Source organism: Callithrix jacchus, chromosome 21 (assembly GCF_049354715.1).
Source record: "Callithrix jacchus isolate 240 chromosome 21, calJac240_pri, whole genome shotgun sequence".
Classification (NCBI taxonomy): Eukaryota; Metazoa; Chordata; class Mammalia; order Primates; family Cebidae; genus Callithrix; species Callithrix jacchus.
In genome coordinates this window covers 38,559,803-38,578,350 of record NC_133522.1, presented here as the reverse complement: position 1 = coordinate 38,578,350, position 18,548 = coordinate 38,559,803, and the positions used below count along the sequence as shown (strand labels likewise).

The following is an 18,548-nucleotide window of genomic DNA, read 5'->3' as shown; positions in this document are numbered from 1 at the left end:
TACCCAGCTAAGTTTTGCACTTTTTTTTTTTATTATTAGAGATGGAGTTTTGCCATGTTGGCCAGGCTGGTCTCAAACTCCTGACCTCAAGTAATCTGCCTGCCTCAGCCTCCCACAGTGCTGTAATTACAGGCATGAGCCCCCATGCCAGGCCTGCAGGAGGATCTGTGGAACCCAGAAGGCTGAGGCTGCAGTGAGTCACAATCATGCCAGTGTACTCCAGCCTGGATGACAGAATGAGACCCTGTCAGAAATCATCATCAATCTTCATCATTATCGTCCTGATCATCATCATCACATCATCATCATCATCATCATCCTGGGGCATTCTAACTTAAAAGAAAAAAACAGGGAAAGCAGATGAGAGGGACCTTTGCACTTGAAAGCAGAACAAGCAAGTCTACAAGATCTGCTCTGTGTGGTTCTCCGCAGCCTGCCGTGACCAATTCCACAAAGTGGGACTGCAGCAGTGGGGTCCTCAAGATCTCTTTTCATTGAGTCTTTGTGTGCAGGGTGGCTTTGTCTCCACAAAGCATTTTGCATTGTTAGCTTTGGAAGGAGTGTCTTGGCATTCAGGTCTCAAAGAATAGAACGAAGTGTTTAAAACGACTATCCCTTAATTTTACAATGAAATTGACAAAGAGAGGCATGTAATCCTGAACTGGGGTTCAGTGTACATTTGTACATTTTTTTTAATGAGAAAGAGACTATAAAATTATGTGCATTCCTTCAAGTATATCCCTCCAAAGCTGTACAAATTGGCCTTCTAGATAAGATCATACGTTCTCATTTCCACCTGTCATCTCCTGCTGAGCAGGCAGGGAGGGAAAAGGCCCTGGTGACCTGGGTCTCTCTTGTTCCTCGGTGCAGTGATTTATGATTTCTAAGCCTGAGAATTTCGGAAGCCACTGAACATGAAAAGAGTGAAAAATCTTCTAAGTCAAGAGAAAGAAAGGAGATGACTCGGTAGCACAGTGTGCTCTTCTCAGACTCTGAAACACTACTCTGAAAGCTGTCACGAGTATGCATCGCATGGGCCTTTGCAGACAAAAAGGGTTATTTTATCCAGATTATTCCCCCACATTGCAGGGGAAAAGGGACTCATTTGTAATCATCAAAGGAATGCTGACAGACTTGAAATGGGATTACACTCTATTATACTCATCCGAATTAAAGGTTTGTTTTGGAGATCATTCTTTGGTTTCTTCCCCTCTGCTCCTCCAGCCCCAAATGAGGTGATTTGTATTCACAGGGCATCAGAAGCAGACATGAAATCAGACTGTTCGCAACCATACATTTCAGACTCTGTGGCCTGAGTTTTGAATTTTAATGGTGCCTGGTTTTCTGCATGTGGAAAACTTGGCTGTCAGGTGGAAACTAACCCCAAGCATCACTTCGTCCAAGCATTGTTTCAATCTCTGACTTGTTAGTGGAGGAGAAATTCATTTCCAGAGGCTTGAGTGAGCAAGTGTACAGGTGTCGGAGAGAACACAAGGGGATGAGAAATTCATGTAAGTAAATGTAAAAATCTATGCATGGACAGAGTCATTAGTATGTCTGCAAACATACTTCCACTCAATTCCAAGCTCTGGGATTTGCTTAGTATTTTTTGGAGAATGTAACCTGCCAAAGCTATTGCTCATCCCTCACACTCCTCTGTAATGTGTGTGTCCATGAACCCACTAAAAAGCAAGCTTCCCCAGGAAAGGAATGATTTTTGGAGTAGGTTGTATCACATCTAGCACAGCATCTGGTACTTGAGAGACTATAGACTGTTTCCCATTCTTCCCTACTTCCAGTGTGTGGTCACCATGAAACTGAGGCTCACCTGTGGAGGAGACTTGAGGATCTCAGGTTGGAATTCATAGTCCTTGGAAGAGCTCAAGTGGGTCAAGAAAGTGTCTCACAATTTTTGCCATCAAAAGAGTGAAATATATTAGAGAACATCCCTCTCAATGCAAAAAGATGATACTCCCTAAGCAGGAAGACAGAGGAAGGAATGTGGATAAAGTGCATTAGAAGTTGTGCCATTTCTTTGCCCACTTTTTTTTTTTCTTTTGAGACAGAGTCTTGCTCTGTTGCCCAGGCTGAAATGCAGTGGTATGATCTTGGCTCACTGCAACCTCTGCCTCCCGGATTCAAGCGATCCTCCTGCCTTAGCCTCCTGAGTAGCTGGGATTACAGGCATCCACCATCATGCCCAGCTGATTTTTGTATTTTTAGTACAGACAGGGGTTTCACCAAGTTGGCCAGGCTGGTCTCAAACTCCTGACCTCAAGTGATCTGCCTCAGCCTCCCAAAGAGCTGGGATTACAGGTGTGAGTCACTGCGACTGGCCCCTTTAGTAGTTTTTTAGTAAGGATTTATTAGTGGCAAATTTGTCTTTATTTCACACACTCTTGAAAAGTAGTTTAGCTAGGTATATAGTTCCAGGTTGATGGTTGTTTTTTGTTTGTTGGTTTCTCAGAACCTGAAAAATATTATTTCACTGTCTTATGACTCTCACTGTTTTCGTTGCAAAGGCTTTATAGATAACGTTTCCTTTACACTCTGATTACTTTTAAAACTGTGGCTTTGTCTTTAGTATTTTACAGTTTGAGTATGTCACATTTAGGTATGCACTTATTTTATTTATCTTCCTTGGAATGCTTAAATCTGAATCTTTCATCAATCCTTAAAAATGAATCCTAGGACACCATCACTTTGACTGTTGCCTCTCTCCTTTTCCCTCTTTCTTTTTCTGGAATACTGATCAGACGTATATTCAACCATCATTCTATCCTCCGTGTCTTATGACTTTTCTTTCATGTTTTCCATGTGTTTACCTGTTTTGCTTCATTCTGGATAATTTCTCCAGCTTTATTTTCCAGCTCACTGTTTCTCTCTTCACCTAAGTCTAACCTGCTCTTCAACTTACCCCTCAGGCTTTTCATGTCAAGAGATATATTTTTCATGTTAGTAGATATATTTGATTCTTTTACAAATATGTCTGGGTTTTTTTATTGCCTTTTGTTCCTTTCTCATGTTTTAAATTCCTTCTTAAATTTCTTTTTGAATTCCCTCTTTTTTTTTTTTTTTTTTTTTGAGACAGGGTCCTGGTCTGTTGCCCTGGCTGGAATGCAGTGGCACAATCTCAGCTCACTGCAATCTCTGCCTGATAGGTTCAAGTGATTTTCATGTTCCAGCCTCCCAAGTACCTGGGATTACAGGTACCTACCACCACACTTGGCTAATTTTTGTATTTTTTGTAGAGACAGGGCTTCGCCATGTTGTCCAGGCTGGTCTTGAACTCCTGACCTCAGGTGATCCACCTGCCTCAGCTTCCCAAAGTGCTGGGATTACAGGCATGAGCCACCATGCCCAGCCCTAGATTCCCTCTTTTATTTCTTAAGAATTGTGTCATTGATGCTGACTACTGCTCTTATAATGTGATTTTGATTGTTTGATCCTAACGAGAAGCATTTCATCTATAGGAATCTACAGATGGGCCTATATTGATGATGTTCCCATGCAGGCAGTATCTATGTGTTTATTTTTGCCAGGTGTCGTGGGACTACTTTATTAGTTTCTCAGCTTGGGTTTCAGGTAAGGTAATATGAATTCAAAACTCAGACTCCCCAAAAGGCAGAATTTGGGTTACACCTTCTCAAGAGACATTATTTTCTTCTCCAATCCTGAGCCCAGCCCAAGGCAAGTTTCCTTGTCATCTTTCTTTACAAGAAGGCTGATTTATTTTGCATCACCTTTGAATGAAGGTTTAGGCTTTCAAGGTCCTGGCTTTATATAGAGGTCTTTATTCCAATTCCTCACTTCACATTAGTCTAATGCCTTATCGCCTGCACTCAGGCACCTGTTAAATCTTCATTATCAAGACCATTAAGCAACTCCAACGTAGCCATAGGGTTGGCACCAGCTACCATCCCTAGTTCTCTATTCTCTCTTCATTTTTGTTTCCTGGATATTTATTATATTTAATCACTCACCACTCACTTATGTATTAAAAGACGTTTCTTATATTTGATTCAGCATTTCTAGGTGATTTGTTGGAGAAATAGTTTCAGAACACCAATGTCCAGAAACAAATTACAGACCCAATTCTATAATCATTTCTTTAGGGCTAGACGATACTAACTTTAAACAGGACAAGGAATGGACATTACTTATAAGTCCTGGGAAAGATCTGGCTCTCGTAGATGAAGTGATAAATGTGATGGAAGTGTCACTGCTTTAAACTACATGTAATTTATTTGCTTTTCTTCCCTTAGTATTAGAAATGCTACTGCAATTCAAATCCCCAAAAGTTATTTAACCTCTCTTTGCCTCTGTTTCTTGAACTTTTTACACTAGCACCTCCTTTACAGCTACAATTGGGAGGACTACATGAGTTAACATAAAGTTCTTAGAACAGTGTCTGGCATAGAGTGCTGTATGTGCTTAATACATTTTAGGGCCAGGTGTGGTGACTCACTCCTATAATCCCAGCACTTTGGAAAGCTGAGGCTGGTGGATCTGAAGTCCAGGAGTTCAAGACCAGTCTGGGCAACATAGCGAGACCCCATCTCTACAAAAAATGCCAAAAAAGTTAGTTAGGTGTGGTGGCATGTGTCCCAGCTACTAGGAGGTACTGAGGTAGGAGGATGGCTTGAGCCCCAGAGGTTGAGGGTACAGTGAGGTGAGCCATGATCACACCACTATATTCCAGCCTGAGTGACAGAGTAAGACCTTATCTCAAAAGTAAAAAATAATTTTTTTCCTTTTTTTTCTTTCTTTTGAGACAAGGTCTCGCTCTGTTGCCCCAACTGGAGTGCAGTGGAGTGATCTTGGCTCATTGCAACCTCTGCCTCCCAGCCTCAAGCGATTCTCCTGCCTCAGCCTCCCAAATAGCTGGGATTACAGGCACCCACCACCATGCCCAGCTAATTTTTGTATTTTTAATAAAGACGAGGTTTCACCATGTGGGCCAGGCTGTAAAAAAATTTTAAAACCCTAAAAGTATTTTTAACTCACCAGCTTCTCTTATTTATGCTGAGGGAAACAAAGTAAAGAAGTCACTGCCTCTGCTGAGCTGGTGGTGCACACGTGGGAGCCAGCCAAAGGGGTGGCAAAACAACATACCCCAAGGGGAAGGGGGAACTCAGAAGACACCAGAATCACTTTATCAGCTGCCTTTCCAATCTGAGATTCTCCTTCCAGTACTAGGATCTTCGTGACTCTAGGATCCCCCCAACCCAACTCCTACCTTCTTGGTCCACTGCTCAGCTTCAACCACAGTATGGATTTTTTTCTTTTTTCTTTTTTTTTTTTTTTGACAAGGTCTTGTTCTGTTGCACAGGCTGGAGTGCAGTGGCACAATCTTGGCTCACTGCAACCTCCGCCTCCCAGGTTCAAGTGATTCTCTTGCCTCAGCCTCCTGAGTAGCTGGGATTACAGGTGTATGCCACTATGCCCAGCTGATTTTTGTATTTTTAGTAGGGATGAGGTTTCACCATTTTGGCTAGGCTGGTCTTGAACTCCTGACCTCAAATGATCCACCCACCTTGGCCTCCCAAAGTGTTGGGATTACAGGCATGAGCCACAATGCCTGGCCATCAGTATGGATATTTAAAACCCGATAGGTACTGGGTTCAAGTCTGACCTCTAAATTTTATTAGCAGTTGTGGAACTGGGAAGAACAGTAGGCAAGTCAGACAATAGGGATGGGTAACAAGGGAGCAATTGTTCTCTCTCTGTACATTACCCTCAAAGTGGTGCCTTTCGAAAAAAAAATTTTTTTTTTTTCTTGAGACAGAGTTTTCACTCTGCTGCCCAGACTGGAGTGCAGTGAGCGATCTCAGCTCACTGTAACCTCCACCTTCCAGGTTCAAGTGATTCTCATGCCTCAGTCTCCCGAGCAGCTGGGATTACAGGTGCCTGCCACGACACCCAACTAATTTTTCTGTATTTTCACTAGAGACAAAGTTTCACCATGTTGGCCAGGCTGGTCTCGAACTTTTGGCTTCAGGTGATCCATCCTCCTCAGCCTCCCAAAGTGCTGAGATTACAGGCATGAGTCACCGTACCCTGCCCTTTCTAAAAATTGTAAAGGTGCTAAACCAACAAGATGGCTGTGAAGATCAGTGACCTCCAAATTTTTAACTCATGAGCTCATCTATGTAACAAACTTTCCCATGTACCCCCAAGCCTAAAAGTTTTTTAAAATAATAATTATTTTAAAATTATTGGCAGAAAATATTATAGAAAACATCATGAATTCCATCAGCAAAAACATTTTGAGAACACACCTCCAATACATGCACACTTATTTGTAAATTACATGTTGTTCTGTCAATTTCATGTTAATTATAAGCAAAACTTAACTCCATTTATTGTTACAATGGAAAAGCCAATAGGCAAGAACAGAAGCTCTAACATATTTCTCCTACCCCACAGGACCACTTTGTGAGTGCACCCACGTGGGAAGGACTGTGATGAAATGATGCTGAGGTAAGGATAGGAAAAGGTCAGTCTATTCCGAATGCTCCTGAAATAGCAGCGATCACCACAGGAACTATCAAGAAAGGTTAGGCAAATTGTGGCACCTTGCTCCTTCCTACCCCCAACGCCCTTGCAGGTGAAGTACCCAGCCTGGCCCCATCCCTGTGCTCCGTCCTGCCTTGGTTCTGGAGCCTGCCTCAGCTCTGCTCCCTACCTGGGTGGTCTTGGGCAAGTTCATTACCTTCTCTGAGGCTGTCTCATCTGCAAATGAGACCAGTCCTGATCTCATAGATCTCATAGCTCAGGACTCATAGAGTTGCTATGAGGATGAACTCAGATAAAACTAAGCTCAATTAACTTTTACCCTCTTCCTTTCTGTTTCTTCCCTGAAACTGCTGCTAGGCTGCCCTTTCCAATAAAGCACCAAAGCCATCAATAACAGAGACCACTTGCAAGCTGAGACTCTTCTCTGCCACCAAAAGAGCTGGCAGAAAACTTTTCAGATGTAGTCACTTTCCATGGAAACAGATGAGCAGATTCAGACACTGGCTATTCATCTCTCTTCTGTGGCCTCTAGACTACTCCTTCGGTCATTGGGTTTATTTCTCTTTAGTTACGAGCTGGCTTTTCACGCCATAAATTTTTTTCAAAGTAAAGATAAGTCTTGAATAAAAAGGATGATGTGACTGAGGCATAATAAAATGCAGAGGGAAGGTGTGTGCATGTGTGTGTTTGCGTGGATGTGCGTGCACAGGTGTCTGTGTTGGGAGGTGCTGATATGCTGAGGAGATACAGTCCTAGTCTCCCTGGTGATGAGCCCTAGGGTAGGGGGTTAAGGGGACACCCAGCCACAGTCTGTGCCCATGAATGAACTGATGGATGGGCAGGAGGTCACCCTCCCCTCTGAACTCCAGAGGTGTGGTCCTCAACTCTAGCTGCACATTAGAATTGCCTGGGGAGTTTTAAAAAAGTGATCAGTGAGCAGGGCCAATTACATCAGAAGTCTTGGGGTGCAGCCTGAATGTCCATAGATTTTTTTTTTTTTTGGTCTTCCCAGGTGATTTTATTGTGCTGCCAGGGCTGAGACCCAATGCTTATCTGAAAGCAACAAGGTTCAGCCTCTCCAAAATGAACAACTGCGTCCATCAATACTGAGTTCCCACCTCGAGGCTCCCAAGATCAACTGAATTACCATATTTCTATACCCTGGAAGTCCTGGCCAATGAAATAAAGAGCTACCAGTCAGGTTTATTTATTGGGCTGCAAATGTTTTTGGCTCCCAGATTTAAGTGACTCTTCTGTCTCAGCCTCCCAGGTAGCTGGGATTAGGGGCACCCACCACCACACCAGTTAATTTTTGTGTTTTTAGTAGAGACAGGGTTTCATCATTTTGGCCAGCTGGTCTTGAACTCCCGATTTCGAGTGATCCACCACCTTGGCCTCTCAAAGTGAACTGCATCCCACTAAAATCCATATGTTGCAATCTTAATCCCCAATACTTCAGAATTAGGACAGTATTTGGAGTCAGGGCCTTTAAAGAGGTGACTACATTAACATGAGATCATTGAATGAGTCTAGTCCAATAGGACAGATGTCTTTGTAAGAAGAGATGGTTAGGACACAGACAGGCATGGAGGGAAGACTATGTGAAAATACAGCAGGGAGATGCCATTTACAAGCCAAGGAGATAGGCCACAGAAGAAAGCAACTCTGCCAAGACCTTGATCTTGAACTTCTTTTTTTTTTTTTTGAGACGGAGTTTCACTCTTGTTACCCAGGCTGGAGTGCAATGGCACGATCTCGGCTCACTGCAACCTCCGCCTCCTGGGTTCAGGCAATTCTCCTGCCTCAGCCTCCCGAGTAGCTGGGATTACAGGCACGTGCCACCATGCCCAGCTAATTTTTTGTATCTTTAGTAGAGACGGGGTTTCACCATTTTGACCAGGATGGTCGATCTTGAACTTCTAGCCTCCAGAACTGTGATAAAATAAATGTTCCTTGTGTAAGCCACCCAGTCTGTAGTACATTATTATGGCAGCCTTAGCAAACCAATACAATTGGTACCAAGTACTTACTTAATGCTCACTTGGGCTACCAATGACTATATACCAAGGGACTGGAATACTGGCCCAGGCCAGGTGGGGTGGTGCACCCCTGTAATCTCAGCTACTCAGGAGGCTGAGGCAGGAGGATCATTTAAGGCCAGGAGTTCGAGGCTGCAGTGCACTATAACTGCACCCGTGAATAGCCACTGCACTCTGGCCTGGGCAGCAGAGCATGACTCCATTAAAAAACAACGACACTTCTATTATACAGTGACCTTTCTTTGAAGTCTGGGAACATTTGGGTACAAGGAAGCCCTTAAAGGCTGCTGCACTGTCCTTGTTTCCCATCCCCTGTCCCTCCTCCTCCTTACATTTGCCACTACGTGCCCTAGGGCAAAACCAAATGTGGAGACATATGGTCACATCTACTTTGTCCAAGGGCGGGAGTTCCCCAGGAATTCAAGTGGGAACTAGAACAATTTTCTACCATTTCCTTCCCTTCCTTCCTCCACATCTCTACCTATGAGCCCATCAATCACTTTGAACTTCTTGGAGAAAAAGAAAGAAAAAGGAGAGGCTGGGTGCAGTGGCTCACGCCCGTAATCCCAGCACTTGCTTTGGAAGGCCAAGGTGGGTGGATCACTTGAGGTCAGGAGTTCAAGACTAGCCTGGCCAAAATGGCAAAATCCTGTCTCTACTAAAAATACAAAAATTGGCTGGTGTGGTGGTGGGTGCCCGTAATTCCATCTACTTGGGAGGCTGAGGCAGGAGGATTCCTTAAACTCAGGAGGCAGCGGTGACAGCAGAAATTATACCACTGCACTCTAGCCTGGGCGACAGAGTGAGAGTTCGCCTAAAAAGAAAAAGAAAAGAAAAAGGAGAGAAAGAAAAGTAGGAAGGAAAGAGAAGATCCAACTTTCCTTCAGCAGAGAAACAACACAAATTAAAAGAACCTCCCCCAAATTAAAATTAAATAAATAAATTAGCAAGTACTATGGGACCATCACAAACTAAATACAAGAGACGAACTAAAACACCACTCTTTAAAGTAAGGCAAAATGTATAGGATCCCTTGCTTTTTACGGCTGCTGATCAAGAGGGCACCCCTCCCTCCTCTCAGCACTCATCCTCAAGCTCCAGCTCCCTGTCTCATTCTTTGAACAAAGACGACGGGCATGGCATTATACTTCTGCAGTTTGTTTTGTTTTTTAAGTCTAGGATGAGTTTGGACATCTCAAGCCAAATCCTCAATTTGAGAATGCAGTCAAATGAACAGAACTCCATCCCAAAGAGGAAAGTGGATGAAAGCCAAGCACATTTGAGTATGAGATTAAGGATCAGAGGCACTAATTTTGCATGAACTTCTCTTGCCTTCGCTGGGATTCATTTTTAATGCAGTGATGATAGCCTTCCAGTGGCCGCTGGCAGCATCTCAAACTCTTTGGGGATGAGAGAGAAGGGGGTGTTTGGGGAGCCTGTTTACCAGCAGGCTCGGAGGTGATTAGAACAAGTCACGAGCACGAAGGGGGAGGGGGAGGGGACCTCAATGCTGCCTCTGGATTATTAAGAGTGAGATCGATGCTGGAATCCCCAAGGGCAAAAAAATCAATGACCCAGGAAAACTACACCAGCTGACAGCCCCAGGAAAAGGCTCAAGGAAGAGCTGCAAAGAAGAGAAAGGCATAAGGAACTTTCCAAAACTCTGCACTGCTAATCTCCTGGGGGGAGAGGAGGGGTTATATTGTACAGACAATGGCTGGGACCCCTGACATTCTAGCACTTTCTTTCACATGGATACACCATCCTCCCTCCTCTTTCACAAGGCAGAGGGATCCCAAGTTTCCTCTATCCTTTGCTCGTTTTTGATGCTCCCCTTATTTAGAAAAACAGGCAAGTATCTGCATTGTCACTTTTCTGTAGCCCTGGTTATTGTGATCAGGCTCTGTGGGGGAGGATCCACTGCCTCTTTCCAGGCCTCAGATTTGGTTTCTATGCACTCCTTCAAGTTCATAAAAAGGAACAGGACCGACTGTCCCAGGAACACAGGCAGCAAGCTTTGAGGCTGCAGGGGGTTCACGTCAGATAAAACACTGAACCGAGCGATCCGATGGCCATCTTTGGAGCTTAGGAATTTGGGGGGGGTTCCCTAAAACCTTTAGGTTAAATTTCAAGTCAAATGAGCTAATTTTGGTAAACAATCTTTCTCCCTGAGATTTTTCTAACATTTCCCCAACCTCACACAATATAGAATTAATGTTTAAACAAGTACATCAGTGGTTTGGGAGGACGTTATATTTCTTTTCTTCTCCCCAAAAGGCTTCCTGACACATTCTCCCTAATCTTCAGATCTCTAGAGAGCATCACTGCTGGTTGTAGATAGTCATCACCACCTACTGCTGGCTCCGGGAGTTTGAAAACCTGGAATTCAAGTTTGCAGGGAAAGCAGAAGGAAATGCCTTTTATGGTTTATACTATTTAGAATGACATGTATCCAATCATTCATTTTACTAAGGATATAGCCTCCCTGTTTGATAGCTCAACTCCACTGTATGTAACAGTTGCTAGATACAGACAATTCCAAACTTGGGTGGTAATCTATAGACTGTTACAAGTATTGCAATTGCTTCCCTAAAGCAACAAAACTCTAAGGGTCTCTATTCTGTGAAAACAATCTAATGGTTACACTGCAGTTTGCCTAAAGCAATATTTGTTCTGTTGCAATGACATCACACACAGAAAAACCTTTTCAGTTTTCAATTCTTTCCTTAGAAATCAGAGCTAGATGGTGGCTGAACTTAGAACTGCTTTCCATAGCTCGAGTCAGCTAACACAGAGCTTTTCTAGCAGCCACGAAAGTTCTAGTACAAAAAAAAAAAAAAAAAGGTTAATAGCACTTGAAAAGCCTGATGTATTTCCCCAGAACACTTACCACGGAGTTCTGATCCTGGGATGCCTGATTTTAAGGGCCATAGGTGGCTTGCCAAATAGGCATATCTTGGTTTCCTTTGCCAGGCAGGAATACTGCCTTGATATTACATATTCAAAGCAAAGAACCTCTGACCTAAGGGCTCTCCACTAACAATGACATTCTCTGTTAAGTAAACTAGAAACCCAACTCAACTTCTGCTTTGCCCTTGTTCTTGCTGTGTACTAGTCTACTGCACAAAAAGGACTGAGGAGAACTCAGTTTACCACGATTATTTTCCAAAAGACCCTGCGCTGCAGGGCCCAATAGGAACTGGTTGTGCAAAGCCTGAACTTGGCAGAAGATCCCTGGAGAAGGAGGACTGTGGGCCTCGGAGCTGCTTCCTGAGCTGGGCTGGGGAAGGCTGAAGGCTTCCAGCCTTGCCAGGGGGAGATCCAGGGCTGTTTCAGCTGCAAGGTTGTGTTACCTTAAGCAATTGCAGCGCCAACATAAGCATGTACTCCTATGGCTATGTCAATCTAGAAATCCCTTTCACTCTGGGGCGTCAGTCACACATGTCAGCTTAGAACTATCTGATACCTGCTGCCGGAGCCTGGGTCACGGTTCCCGAAAAGAAAAGCCTCCTAGTTTACTCGGGAGCAGGAAACTGGAATTGGAGAGGGAGGGCGCTGGTACACTTTGACAGAGAGACTCATTTCTCTTATCTAAGTGTCTCCTCATCCCTCACTGCCTTTCCACCAGACCGCCAGTCCCCGCGGGCTTCCCTTCCTACCTGCCAATATGGACCTGAGGTCAGGGGTCTCCTGGGTTAGTCTCCTTACATGGGCAAACGGGCGACGCAAGTGGCAAACCCAGTGCAACGCCTCCGACCACAACACGTGTATTTTACGGCGCTGGGCGCGGCACAGGGCTCAGTTTAAGGGGCCTCCCGAGAACCGGCTTGGATAAGGACCGGGTCCCTAATGCTAGGAAACTGACGAGGTCAACAGCAGGGCGAGAAACTCTAAATACATTACACACCCTTCCTTCTTGGAAGTAGCAGTCCCTGTCGCCACTTCACTCTCAGCTACCTATATGCCTAGGGCTCACACCAGACAAGTATCTGTGAGCACGCCTCAACTTCAATCCTACACAGCCGTCCCCGTAGGGACGGCTGCCCCCAGGCGAGGGCTCACCTGGGCGCTGCGCGGTGCCGGGGGCGCACAGCCAGGGAGGGCGCTCTTACCAGAGAAGTCGGTGAGCGCTGAGATCTCTTTGGAGCAGACCAGCACAGTGCAGTAGAAGAGGCGCAGGAGCTGCCCCGGCGGCTCTACCTGCCTGCGGAGGCCGGGATGCTGAGCGGGCTGGGGCGCCGGCGGCGGGCGCGCGGGTCCCGGCAGAAGCATGGTGCGCGGCGTGGAGGGGCGCGGGCCCAGGCCGGGGACGCGCGGGGGGTCGCAGGGCTAAGGACTGCGTCACATGGCGGGGCGAATCTATGGCCAGCGACTCCGCGGCCCCCCGCCGACTCCCGGCCCAGGCTGCCCGAGCCTCCTCCCCTTCGCGGGCCAGCCCAGGCGCCCCAGCAAAGGGGAGGGGGCGGAGAACTGGGGCGGGGCGAGGAGCCCCGAAAAGGATCCGCGTAGTTTCCCCGAGAGGAAATCTCCGCTGCCGCCGTGCGGGAGGAAGCGAGGGGGGAAAGCGCAGCCTTAGCGCACCCCGCCGCTGTCCTGGCCGGTCCCTGGCGCGTTGCCCGCCGCGGAGGGCGCCCTCCGTAGCGCGTCCCAGGCCGCGCACCTTGAGCACCTTCCACGCCCGGGAGACAGCCGGGCACCCGTGGCCCTGCCCGCGCTGGCCCGGTGCCAGCCTCGCCCTGGCGGCAGAAGGAGCGCGGCCGGTGCCCGTGACGCACTTTGGAGCCAGCGCCGCGCGTGCAGCTGGGGCGCCCCCGGGGCGGGGCCGATCTGGGTCCGCGGGAAGGTGGGGTCCTGGAGGCGTGGGATCGCAGTGCTACCATCCCCGCCGCGCGCAGCGTGCGGTCACCCAGCACGCACAGTTATCGCCATTTCACAGAAGAGGAGACTGAGCCCCGGCGCGGTGCCCAAGCTCTCGCAGCCAGGACGGCGACGAGCTGGAGGTATCAAAACCAGTCATATGGCTCTGGAGCCGGGCTCTTTTGCTCCGGCTCGGCTTGCCTTGGGTACTGGTTGTCCGCAGCGCTGGGGGATCTGACACTGGACCGGCGCAAACAGCCGCCGGGCGCTAATAATTGGGCTTTGTTTTAAAGTGGGCCACAGCATCTTTCTGAATCTCTAGACTGTGCGCCGGGTGACCCACGTTTGGATGCCCGGCCAGTGGCCTGCGTGGCCCCAACTCAACGGTATCGAGGACAAGTGCTGGGTGCGGGCACCTGGGGCCCGGCGACCCAAACCCCACGAACTGCGCGGGGCCTGCGGGAGGGAGGAGGCCCGGGCGGGCGGGCTGGCGCTAGGCACACAGTGTTCCCGAACACCGCGGGAGGGCCTGCCAAGTTCGCGGCGGGCGTGACGCGGAAACGTAGATAATGAGGCCCAGGGCGGGGCCGGACGCACTGCCTGGCGGGCTCCAGAGATGCGAACGCCTCAGACTGTGGCTGGGAGGCCTGGAGAAAGTAAATGAGCCTGAGGGCCCCCGTGGGACCCTCTCAGAGGTGGACCGCAAAGATCCCGGAAGCGTGGATGGCATTAGGTACCAGCAGGGGCTGGGTCACCGAATTGGGATCTCAGCCCCTTCTTCCAGTCTGGGGAAAGATGTGTTAAATGCTAAACATCATTGTTTATCAAGTAAGGCCCAGTCTGCCAGGCATAATGATTTTTAAAATCTACATTAAAATGTTAAATAGAAACTCAACCTCCACAATATCCTTTGAACACAAATATTAGTGTGTGCTCTCTAGGTTAGGGAAACTGAGGCTGGGAGTGTGGGTAAGGATGCCCAGTACTTAGGAACCACAAGGTAAGTAACGTTTGTCCAAAACTCAGGTCCCTTCTGTACTTTCCATTCTATCTGTTCATTCGTCCAGTTTAGACATGAATTGGTATCAGCGTGTGCCAGGTTCTGTGCTAGTGACCAGCAGTGTTGGTACAGGAAGCAACCACACTCCCCGAGTCCTGGGAGTGGGCAGCACTGCCCTGTGGGTCTGCACTGGCTTCCAAATGACCAAAAGGGCAATGTTACTGACTGCGACAGCATCCCCAGCCTTTCCTATCTGGTTAAGCAGAGACTCGAACTGATACTTGCACACCAATATCCGTTGCAGCATTATTTATGATGGCGAAAAGATGGAAGCAAATCCAGTGGATGAATGCATTCAGTTATTGTTACAGCAGGGAAGACAGACATTGGACAGTAATGCCCTGTGAACAGTCAGGAAAGACAGGAATCATGGGAGCAGAAGCCAGTAATGGAGGAGCTGAGCCGGAGGGAGGAAGGGAGATGTTCAGAGCATTTTAAGGCAAGTTGGACGAGAAAGATGGATGAGTCGGCCAAGCAGAAACTAGCAAAACCCGGTTGCTGGGGGAGGGTGAACATTTTAGAAAAAGGGACCAGCATGTTGAAACCCAAAAGGAGCGTGGTTCTCTCGAAGGATGGGGAAAAGTCTAGACAGCTGGAGCAGAGCAAAGGAAAGAGCCAGGGCACTTGCAGGTGAGCAGGACAGAGCTCAGGGCCCTGGAGACTTTGGTGAGCATTTCCATCATGATCCTAAATCCTTGGTGAGCACTTCTATCTTTTCTCTTAAACCAGTAAAGAACCTTAAGTACCAAAGTGATGTGATTGGATGTGTGTTGGTAAAAAGTCACTCTCAGCTGCTGAGTGCGAATGGACTGGAGGAGGCAAAGCAGGTCCTGGAAGTACATACACCAAATGACTGAAAGCAGAGACTCAAGCAGATACTTGTGCACCAATATTCCCTGCAGCATTATTTAGAAGAGCCATCAGATGGAAGCAACCTCAATGGAGGAATGAATAAATGAAATATGGAATGTTGCTGGGTACAGTGGCTCATGCCTGTAGTCCCAGCACTTTGGGAGGCAGAGGTGGGAGGATCACTTGAGGTGAGGAGTTTGAGACCAGCCTGGCCAACATGGCAAAACCCTGTCTCTGCTAATAATACAAAAATTAGCCCCGTGTGGTCGTGTGTGCCTGCAGTCCTAGCTACTCAGGAGGCTGAGATAGGAGAATCACTTGAACCAGGGAGGTGGAGGTTGCAGTGATCTGAGATTGCACCACTGCACTCCAGACTGGGTGACAGATCAAGACTTTGTCTCAAAAAGAGAGGAAAAAAAAAGAATGTTAGTCAACCATATAGAGAATGGAGTTCTGATACATGCTAAAACATGGATGAACCTTGAAGACATTATGCTAAGTGAAGTAAACTGGACACAAATGGACAAATGTCCCATGATTTCACTTATATGAAATATCTAGAATAGGAAAATTTATAGAAAAAGAAAGTAGAGGCTGGGCGCAGTGGCTCACACCTGTAATCCCAGCACTTTTGGGAGGCCAAGGCGGGTGGATCCGAGATGAAGAGATCGAGACCATCCTGGTAAACATGGTGAAACCTCGTCTCTGCTAAAAATACAAAAATTAGCTGGGCATGGTAGCACGTGCCTGTAATCCCAGCTACTCAGGAAGCTGAGGCAGGAGAATTACCTGAACCCAGGAGGCGGAGGTTGCGGTGAGCCGAGATCGAGCCATTGCACTCCAGCCTGGGTAACAAGAGCAAAACTCCATCTCAAAAAAAAAAAAAGAAAGAAAAAGAAAGTAGAATTGAGGTTACCAGTAGCTGGAGGGAGAGAGATGGAGAATTATTTCTTAATGGGTACTGAGTTTTTATTTGGAGTGATGAAAAAGTTCTGGAAATAATGGTGATGATTGTGCAACATTTTGAATGCAATTATTGCCACTGAATTATACCCTTAAAATGGTTTAAATGGCAAATTGCATTTTATATATATTTAGCACAGCTTTAAAAAATGAATAATGTCATATACCAAAAATCTTTGAGTGGCACGCTTTAAATGGGTGAATAGGATGGTATGTGAACTATATCTCAATAAAGCTATTTTTAAAAATCAAACAACAAAAACAAAAGCGGGTCTGTGCTGGCTGGGCGTGGTGGCTCACCCCTGTAATCCCAGCACTTTGGGAGGCCGAGGCGGGTGGATCACCTAAGGTCAGAAGTTCAAGATCAGCCTGGCCAACATGGAGAAACCCTGTCTCTACTAAAAATACAAAATTAGCCAGGTGTGGTGGCACATGCCTGTAGTCCCAGCTACTCGGGAGGCCGAGACAAGAGAATCGCTTGAACCCAGGAGGCAGAGGCTGCAGTGAGCCAAGATAGCGCCACTGCACTCCAGCCTGGGCGAGACAGAGTGAGACTCCATCTCAAAAAAAAAAAAAAAAAAGTGGGTCTGGGGAGATGGCTGTGGTGAGGGAGGCTGTGCAGTAGTCAGGGGTGTGTGGCTGTGCTTGGGCTGACGTGCTTGCTGTACACCCAGAGAGAAGGGGAGAAGAGGCCACAAAGGAAAGATGTTTAGGAGGCAGATGGACAGCGCAATGTGACCGGGCGGTCGTGGGCTATGAGAGGAGTCTGAAGGACATCTCCCTGGCTTCCCTCTGCTTTGTCCCTTAGCCCCTCGCCCTTAAATGAGAAGATTTGGGTCCTAATCTTAACTCTTTAAGAATTTTGGAATCTTGCAAGAAAACTAAATTGCTGAGTTAGGTTTCTTTCTGGACCCCACACTTTTCTACTAACTTTGTGGGTCAAATATCTAAACTGGAGGCACTGTAACAACTCATAGGACAGAAAACTGGGGAAAGGAATATATGCTTCAAAGAGGGGTGAACCTTGTGAAATCAATCTGGGGTCTGGAGAGAAATCATCTTTTCCAATGAGGCAGTTTTCTTTAAATGCTTTCTGCTATGATGGAATTTGAATAATAAAAGCAGTCATAGCCACTTGGTAATTCAGCACAGTTATGGGAGCTGGAATGAAAGTGAATGATGAACGGTGAGCCAAATAATAAAGTGTTTCCAAAATATTAATACTCACAACAACCCTTTGAGATAGGTGGTAACCAGGACTAACTACCGCATTTACGGGACCAGTGCAAAATGAAAAGGCGGGGCTCCTTGTTCAAAAATTATTAGGAATTCCAGGATGATGATAGCAGAGCATTAAACCAAAGGCAGCATAATGCTTTGAGCACAGGGCCCTGAGTGATTGCTCAGGTCATGTGAAGCTGACCCAGCTACAGCAGGAATCTCCATTTCTCAGATGGGGATACTGAGGGCACAAAGTCATGCAAACCATCCAAGCCGGGACTTGAAGCCCCTTACACTGCAAAGGCACAGCAACTAGGTGGAGGTAAAATAAAAGCTTTCTTTTCTAAGTGATGGTACCATTGGGCAATCTTGCTCCTTCTTGTACAAGTTTGAAAAGTGCCTCTGTAGTCACAGCATTCATGCCATGTGTACAAGAGGCAGCCTTTATAGGACTTTGTAAATTACAGGTCCTTCTTCCTGCCTCTTTGTGTTCTTTTAAAGCAATTCCTGCACCTTCTTTTCAGCTCCACATTTCATCTCTGTTTTCCTTCTTCCTTGAGATCCTAGCTACTTTTCTCCCAACCTCTGCCATTTTTTTTTCTTTAGATGGAGTCTTGCTCTGTTGCCCAGGCTGGAGTGCAGTGGCACGATCTTGGCTCACTGGAACCTCTACCTCCTGGGTTCACATGATTCTGCCTCAGCCTCCTAAGTAGCTGGGATCACAGGTGTGCACCACCACACCCAGGTACGTTTTTGCTATTTTTAGTAGAGACATGGTTTCTCCATGTTGGCCAGGCTGGCCTTGAACTCCTGACCTCGGGTGATCTACCCGCCTCAGTCTCCCAAAGTTCTGGGATTACAGGCTTAAGCCACCACGCCCTGCCTCTGAGCCTATTATGGGAGATGTTTATGTGCTTCGCACTCACACAGCAACCTTGAGTCGTGTCCTCTCACTTGGGCCATCGAGGTGAGGTTTTTGGCTTCCAACAAATGGGCGGACATAAGCTACCATTTGGAAACCTCAAAGAAATGAACCT

The 18,548-nt window shown here is 46.8% G+C and overlaps 1 protein-coding gene across 19 annotated transcripts in view; it reads right to left on the bottom strand.

Moving 5' to 3' along the window:
- The window catches only part of EVA1C (eva-1 homolog C), a 107,396-nt gene extending 94,272 nt beyond the window's left edge, over nt 1–13,124 (bottom strand). For 17 of the 19 annotated variants that reach the window (XM_078358444.1, XM_017967183.4, XM_017967185.4 and 14 more), the window contains exon 1: nt 12,671–13,124. In XM_078358444.1, coding sequence (XP_078214570.1) covers nt 12,671–12,830 — 160 coding nt within the window. In that variant the 5' untranslated portion in view covers nt 12,831–13,124. Of the gene's footprint in view, nt 1–1,828; nt 1,976–12,670 lie in introns of all 19 variants that reach the window. The other 2 variants (XM_078358450.1, XM_078358452.1) reach the window with 1 other exon arrangement.
- Between the last annotated feature and the right edge of the window lie 5,424 nt (nt 13,125–18,548).